General features: G+C 35.1%; 1 protein-coding gene across 4 annotated transcripts; it reads left to right on the forward strand.

The window, feature by feature from the left end:
- Positions 1-301: 301 nt before the first annotated feature.
- Positions 302-7,883, forward strand: LOC109155916 (endoplasmic reticulum oxidoreductin-1-like). Of its 4 annotated transcripts, none has more exons than XM_019303620.1 (10): positions 302-731; positions 1,512-1,643; positions 1,728-1,977; positions 2,062-2,169; positions 2,269-2,387; positions 2,514-2,618; positions 2,695-2,897; positions 3,028-3,151; positions 3,221-3,405; positions 7,771-7,883. In XM_019303620.1, the coding sequence occupies exons 1-10, from the start codon at positions 585-587 to the stop codon at positions 7,790-7,792; spliced, it is 1,395 nt and encodes a 464-aa protein (XP_019159165.1). In that variant the 5' UTR covers positions 302-584; the 3' UTR covers positions 7,793-7,883. The 4 variants fall into 4 exon arrangements, with proteins under 4 accessions (XP_019159165.1, XP_019159166.1, XP_019159164.1 ...); XM_019303621.1 differs by lacking the exon at positions 7,771-7,883 and adding an exon at positions 3,852-4,040; XM_019303619.1 differs by lacking the exon at positions 7,771-7,883 and adding an exon at positions 3,573-3,815 and having other exon boundaries at positions 3,221-3,455.
- Positions 7,884-8,339: the final 456 nt, after the last annotated feature.

The following is an 8,339-nucleotide window of genomic DNA, read 5'->3' on the forward strand; positions in this document are numbered from 1 at the left end:
TTAGACTCGATTAATAAGGTTTAACTAGAGTTATTTATAATTTTTTTTAAATACTAAATTTAAAAGTAGTATGTAAAATTTATATATTTAGAAATTATATTAAAAATACTATTAAACTCAAAAAAATCAAATTTAAAAATTATAAAAAAATATTAATAAAAAAACAAAAAAAAAAGTTAAATAAAAAATATGATAGATAAAAGGAGACTAATTAATCAATTTAAAATTATTATTCGGTAAGTCAAACTTATAAGTTTATAATTATTAAATTAAATTAATGATCAATTTGTTTGGACTTGCTCCATCCACCATTTTATTGGAGAATCTGAGTGCTTACCTGGTTGACTGGCGTATCCCGGGAAAAAAAAAACGACATTTTTTTGTGTAACAGCCAATTAAATTCTTAAAATCTTCAAATATGTTGCCTTCGATTTGGGACGAAATTCCCAAAAATTGCAGAGACCGGAATGGGAAATGCTGAGATTTTTTAGAGGTTTAAAAAAATTTTCTAGATTAAAAAATAAAAATTCTTCAGGGGATTGATAGACAGAAATAGACGGATATATAACGTATATATAGGCGCGATGGTAGAAGAGAAGAAGAATAAAAGGGAGAGGAGGAGATGGGGGTGGGCGGCAATTGGCGCGGTGGTGGTCGTGGCGGCGGCGTTAGCGGTGGGGGTTTTGCGTACCCGGAATTACAACATTTACAAGCATTGTACCTGTGCTCAGGTTTTTCCTGCTCCTCTACAATTTCATGATGAACATTTTATTTTGTGTGTGTGTATATATATATAGTTCTTTTGATGGGGTAAATATTGGTGTCTAATAAGTAATAATACTGAAGAATAAAAAAGGGTTGCTGAAAAAAAATGAACTTTGATCACAATGGTGATGCTTATGTTTCTGAAAATATAGCAGAAATGGAGGGCTCCTGGGAAAAAAATAAGAACTTTGATCACCATGGTGATGCTTTTGTTTCTAAAAATATAGCAGAAATGAAGGGCTCCTGAGAAAAAAAAAAAAAAAAACAAGAACTTTGATCACTATGGTGATACTTTGGTCTCTAATAATAAGGGTTGGTGTAAAAATAAGAACTTTGATCACCTTGTTGATACTTTAGTCTCTAATAATAATGCAGAAATGATGGGGTTCTGAATAAAAGGAAAAGAAAAAGAACTTTGATCACTATGGTGATACTTTTGTCTCTAGTAATAATGCAGAAACAAAGGGCTCTGCTGAAAACAATCCAAATTAAACTTTGATGACAAATGGTATTGTTCCAATGTATAATAATATTGGATGAAAAGAAAAAAAGGTGTTGTTAAAGCGAAAACTTTGATGACCACAACCAATAACAAAGATATTGGACATTCTTGATGTTTGGATTTGCAACTGTCTCATAACGTACGTCTAAGAAGCTCAATGAAAATTCATGGCAACGTTGTTCTTTTAGAAGATTATGCAGGGAAAGATCCGATTGAATTTGTGGCTGTATGGTCTAAAATGCAGGATTCTCGAAAATATACAGGGATCGTTGAAGGTTGCTGTTGTGATTACGAAACAGTTGACAGTCTTAATGCAGATGTCCTGCATCCTCTACTCCAAGAGCTTGTTACGACTCCATTCTTTCGATATTTTAAGGTTAATGGTTATTCCAAGAACTTTGGTGTCTCTTTGGATTCACTAAGTTACATTTTTATTATCTTGTTCCCGGTATTATGGCAGGTGAAACTATGGTGTGACTGCCCGTTTTGGCCTGATGATGGAATGTGCAAGCTGCGTGACTGCAGTGTGTGTGAATGTCCCGAAACTGAATTTCCCGAACCTTTCAAGAAACACGTGCTTCCTTTCGATGATCTAAAATGTCAAGAGGGAAAGCCACAGGCTACTGTCGATCGCACTTTGGACTCCAAGGCTTTCAGGGGCTGGGTGGAAGTCGATAACCCTTGGACACAAGATGACGAGACTGATAATGGTAATTCTTTCGTCTTTTTCTATATTGATCGTTTTAATAGTAGTACTTTCAGATAGCCCACATTTGACAAACATTATCGTGTAGGTGAAATGACGTATGTAAATCTCCTATTGAACCCTGAGCGCTATACAGGCTATACTGGACCCTCGGCTAGAAGGATATGGGATGCCATTTATTCAGATAATTGTAAATGTGAGTGTATAACTAGTTGAGCTTCTGAACCTTATGCTATATTATATTGTATAAATATGAAATGCCGTTTATTTAATGCAAGTTTATATTGTCTGATAGATGCACCGGGGGAGATTTGCCAGGAGAAAAAAGTGCTGTATAAGCTAATATCTGGTCTTCACTCCTCTATCTCGATACACATAGCTGCTGATTACCTACTCGATGAAACTAAAAACCTGGTTGGTTCTTGACTTGAACCTGCGAGTTTTATCTGTATATTGGTCATAATGTTACAGAATCTAACATAAAACGTGTATAGACCGTAAACTATTGTTGTCTCTTAACATCTTTGGTAAACTTTTCAGTGGGGTAAAAATCTGGAATTGATGTATGATCGTGTTCTGCAATATCCTGACCGTGTCAGAAACCTGTATTTTACGTTCCTCTTTGTTCTCAGAGCTGTGACAAAAGTAAGTTCTCGCGATTTTAGTGTACTAAATAACCATATTTCCCGGTCTCTTACTTCCCTCTTGACATGCCTCACAGGCAACGGATTACTTGGAGCAGGCCGAGTATGAGACAGGTAACGGGGTGGAGGACCTAAAAACGCAGTCTTTAGTGCGCCAACTAGTTTACAATCCTAAGCTCCAAACGGCTTGTCCACTTCCATTCGACGAAGCTAAACTGTGGAAAGGCCAGGGCAGGCCTGAGCTGAAGCAACAGATTCAAAAACAATTCAGGAATATCAGGTTTTCGTCTATTGCTGAATCTATTCACTTTTTATATCTTTATATATGCTGAAAATTCACAATTTTTATGATCTTTCATCGAAACATACTATATAACTCGGTCTTTATGTGTGCAATTGTCAAACTGCAGTGCTCTAATGGACTGTGTAGGATGTGAGAAATGCCGCCTCTGGGGAAAGCTTCAAGTTTTAGGTCTCGGAACTGCCTTAAAGATCCTCTTCTCCGTCGATGGTCAGAAGCACCCATTGCAACCCGTGAGTTTACTTATCATTTTATTTTCAGCATAGCATATACTCGTAATCTTAACTCTCCCGGGCCAACAGCTGCAGTTGCAAAGAAACGAAGTCATTGCTCTGATGAACCTGCTGAATCGCCTTTCAGAGTCGATCAGTTTTGTGCGTGAAATGAGCCCTGACATCGAGAAAGTGATGGAGGGGCTCGTTCCCGACCACCCTAGCTCAGTAATTAGCTCATGGAGAAGAATGGTGGATGCTATAGTGGGACTTTGGTACATAACTAATCTCTGCTGCATCTCAACTTCTTTGGTGTTTTTTCTTTGTCTCTGTTATAATTTAAGATTGGGCCATGGTCACCCAACTGAGCTATAATGCACATGGGTCAAACCACACTAAAAGATTGAATCCAACCAATTAGCTAGTCTAAGGACTCTTAACAGTCTCAAATTGGGTTAGGAAAGATGAGATATGAATGCTTTCTTTTCTTTCTTTTTCTGGATGATCAGAGAAACCCGCAGCCACTACTTGAGTGTGTGTATTGGGTAAATCCCGCCTTGTGTCCTTAGCCGGCAAAGGATCACAAGTGGATAACTGACCGACTCAAATAAAAAAAGACCAATAGGTTGCTCCCACTTGGAGTTGAACTTAGAAATTTGTAGCCATTGAGCCAACAATCCGACCAATTTGGATGCCTATATGAATGTTTTCTTTGTTTCAGGTTAAGGAGTTCCCCATTATGATCTTCTGCCAAGTTGAGTAGATTTGAGTACCCATTTTGAAATCAAGGGTGTAAAGCATTAACACAGCTGAACATATACATCTGTTAATCATAGAGTATGAGGAGAGATATACAAGGCATAAAGAGACTTGAATGTAAAGAATTGTCTAGAACTGATAGTGTAACTATACGTGTATTATATATATATATATATATATATATATATATATATATATATATATATATATATTATGCTTCACAGAAGAATTATGTTTGTAGAAAATTGGAACTCTAGTGAAAAAACAGTATTTATATGTTTGGTGCTCGTGCAGACATGCGATCATGTTATCACTAGGTATGCACTACAAGTCTACAACGTGTTGAGAATGTTAGTAGTTATTATTATTATTATTATTATTATTATTATTATTATTATTATTATTATTATTATCACTAGGTATGCAAGAATGCATTACAAGTCTACAACGTGTTGAGAAATGCACCAGGGTGTGGTGCATTTGTGCATGTTACTCTGGTGTATTTTTTAACATGTAGTTGTATACTTAATGGTGTATGACAGCATGTCTCAGGGTTGTGGTGCATTTTCACCCTCTTGCATTTCTGAATACGTTTTAGTGCATTTATACAGGTGTATTTTCACCCTCTTGCATTTCTGAATACGTTTTAGTGCATTTATACAGGTGTATTTTCACCCTCTTGCATTTATGAATACGTTTTAGTGCATTTATACAGGTGCATTTTCACCCTCTTGCATTTCTGAATATGTTTTAGTGCATTTATACATATCTAATAGTATAATCCGCACGAGAATATCTGTCCGTATTTGAACAAGTATTTATAATAATACAAGATGAGGCATTTTAACCATATTTTTTTCTAAAATCTTCCTTAGATTTGATTATCCTTCTAATTTAACAACTAAGATTATCTTTTCTTTATCTATCTTTTATTTATGCTATTAGGATTATGCATAAAGGAGAATCCTTGTGTACCTAGGTTTTTGAGATTATGAAATATTTATGTTTATATATTGTTATATTATTTGATTCGCGACATTTATTAGCATTATTAGCATGTTATTGGAGAAATTTAGCTACAACTCACAAAGATAGTTGATCTAGATTCTAAACTGCATAATCCTTATTTCTCTTCTAATAAGGGGATTTTCATACTGAGTGTACTTGATATCAATACAACTATTGCAATTAATTCCAAAACCATAGTAAGGTTTATAAAATTAGTACCAGATTAATTAGGTGATCTTAAATCATGCCATCTCAAAGGTTTATAATAAGCTCAAACTTCTGCTGAAATTAAGTTGAAAAAACCTAAATATGATTCATCAGGATTTTGTGGCTGTGATGAGGATGCCTAATTACTGTCTACAATCACATTTTTTAAAAAAAAAAATAGTCAAACATGCCTATGTACTTTATAAGAGAAGTCAGCATAATTCAAGGTAATATACGGAATAATAAATATTTTAGAAAAGTAGATATATTTTGTGAATTAAAAATAAAAAGTTTCCTAATCCTAATAAAATACGTGTCTATCAAATATTAATCCAAAGGTTAAATCCACATCATAATTAACTTTAGCTTTGAAGAGACGTTGGAGCGATGAGTTCTTCAAAGATGGCGTTGAGTGCATCAGCTTTAGCTTTTCTTCCAGAAGAGATCATCGTCCAAATTCTCAGTAAACTCCCTGCCAAATCTCTGCTGCGATTCAAGTGTGTTTCTAAATATGTTTGTTCTCTAATTATTGATCATTCCTTTGCCGATCTACACCGCAACTGGTCCTTAACCCTTCCCAGTAGGATAAGGATTCTAATCTCTCTGCCGATCGCCATAGACGACCCCATCAGCGGATTCCATTTGTTTTACACAATAAATTATTCTGAAGAAAACCAAGGAATGTTCTATGCCAATCGTCTCCGGTATATCACTGATGACCCTAATCTCTATAAAAAGGTTTATATAAGTTCTTCCGTGAACGGCCTGATTTGTTTCTGCACATACTCACGGCTCAGTGATGCCATTGCTATTCACAACCTTAGTACTCGACACCATATCTCTCTTCCATCAGTTTCTGGCTCCGGGAGCATTATCAGGATGAAGGCTTTTGGGCTCTTAGGTTTTGATTCAATCTCGAGGAGATACAAGGTGTTGAAGTCAGTAGTATACTACACCAAGCGCCCCCCCTACAGGTTGCGCCGCTGGGTAAAGCATTATGTTTTTACACTGGGTGTGGATGAATCATGGAGGGAGATTCGTTCTTCTCCCTCCTACTATCCTTACACTTTTTTTAATAATCATTTCTATCCACATACTAATGTTCATATCGATGGTGTTATCTATTTCGTTAATTCCTTTAATAGAGGTGAAATAGTAGCATTTGATGTTAGATATGAGAGTTTCCAAGCTATACCTCCACCTCCACCCTCTACTATACCTGGATTGGTAGGGGAAGGGGAGCAGGGCCATAGTGGTCGATCTGGATTGGTGGAGGTGGAGGGTCGATTAGCTATTGTTGATCTTCTTAATGACGAGGATGATCACCCCGGATGCCATGGTATGGCAATATGGATTCTTGAGGAATCTATGGTATGGAAGAATCAATATTTGATTTTTATTCCCATACCATTGGAAAAGATTGATGAATCTAATAAGAGTGTTTTGTGCATTGCTACCAATCATGTTGGAGAGATTACTGTGCTAGTGAAACAGATGAGCTCGATTTCTATTTTATTTTATAATTTTAGAAGAAATAATTGGAGAAAATTTGATATATGGTTGCCTTGGCTCTTTCAGTATGCTGCAATGTACTTCGTCTTAGACAATGTGTTTTAATTTTATTTGATAATATACTTCATTTTAGACAATATCTTTTAATTTTACTTGATGAATGTATTCTCCAAGCAACTAATAATTTATTATTATTGAAATGATTTATTTATTTATTTGATTAATACATTTTTTTGGTGTGTATTTTAGTTCGGTGCTGTATGTATATATTTAGTTCTTTATTAACATTTTTGTTGTCCCTGCTGCCCCCTTCTTTGCAGCTTTTTGAAAAGCTTTTGTAATATGTAAATGCTTTATTGATTTTATTATTATTATTATTATTATATTTTATTATTTTTTTTGTATCTTTAGAAAGGGCACTTCCCATATTTAGAAAAGCATGTATTCTCTTGTATTAGTAGAACAACCTTTTACTACACTACTGGATGGCTAATCTTTGTGGTGGATGTTATGTGAATGAAATTGCAATTATAAATGGATCCTCTCCTCCAGGTGCACTCAAGCCCATTCATTTCTTACTTGGCAAATATGCATTTTGTTAGTTGAGTTCGTTAGTGGCTTTTCAACAAATGGAAATCAAAAAAGGAAAATTAAATTTCGTGTTCAAGAAAAATGGAGAACCAGAAAGTGGAAAAAAGTCTTTTTTCAGGCTTTCATAATTGTAGGAATAGAATAGGTATGCATACAAGACACAAAAGAACTTGTAGACTTTGGACAAATATATTAGTTTTGACTCTTCTAAACTGTGTCCTAATGACAGTTTGGCTCATGTGGAAATGGCAGTCATTTTCTTATTCATAATTATTCTTTGTTCTGCAAGTTATCCAAGCCCCCCAAGCATCTCTTCTTTGTAATCTTTCTTTTCTTTCTTTTTTTGGATCGGATGATCAGAGAAACCCGCAATCACTACTTGAGTGTGTACACTGGGTAAGTCTCGCATTGTGTCTTTAGCCGGCAAAGGATCAGATAACTGACGACTCAAATCAAAAAGTCAATAGATTGCTCCCACTTAGAGTTGAACTTAGAAATTTGTAACCATTGAGCCAACAATCCGACCAATTTAGATGCCTATATGAATGTTTTCTTTGTTTCAGGTTAAGGAGTTCCCCATTATGATCTGCCAAGTTGAGTAGATTTGAGTACCCATTTTGAAATCAAGGGTCTAAAGCATTAACACAGCTGAACATATACATCTGTTATTCTGTTAATCAGAGAGTATGAGGAGAGATATATATACCAAGCATAAAGAGACTTGAATGTAAAGAATTGTCTAGAACTGATAGTGTAACTATACGTTTTATATATATGTTATGCTTCACGGAAGAATTATGTTTGTAGAAAACTGGAACTCTAATGAAAAAATAGTATTTATGTGTTTGGTGCTCGTGTAGACGTGCGATCATGTTATTATTAGGTATGCAAGAATATACCACAGTACAAATCCATAACGTGTTGAGAAATGTACCAGGGTGCATTTGTGTATTTTACTCTGATGTATTTCTGAACACGTAGTTGCATACTTAATGGTGTATGACAGCACGTTTTAGGATTGTGGGACATTTTAACCCTCTTGCATTTCTGAATACGTTTTAGTGCATTTATGCATATTTAATAGTATAATCTGCACAATCACACGAGAATATATGTCTGTATTTGAACCAGT

The sequence above is a fragment of the Ipomoea nil genome, unplaced genomic scaffold (genome assembly GCF_001879475.1).
Source record: "Ipomoea nil cultivar Tokyo-kokei standard unplaced genomic scaffold, Asagao_1.1 scaffold2704, whole genome shotgun sequence".
Lineage (NCBI taxonomy): Eukaryota > Viridiplantae > Streptophyta > Magnoliopsida > Solanales > Convolvulaceae > Ipomoea > Ipomoea nil.

Bases quoted from the DNA above. Each gene is read 5' to 3' on its own strand.
- LOC109155916 (XM_019303618.1), top strand. From the start codon at position 585: ATGGTAGAAGAGAAGAAGAATAAAAGGGAGAGGAGGAGATGGGGGTGG. The intron at 1,644-1,727 runs GTTAATGGTTAT...GTATTATGGCAG, and splicing joins CATTCTTTCGATATTTTAAG to GTGAAACTATGGTGTGACTG. The intron at 2,388-2,513 runs GTTGGTTCTTGA...TAAACTTTTCAG, and splicing joins TCGATGAAACTAAAAACCTG to TGGGGTAAAAATCTGGAATT.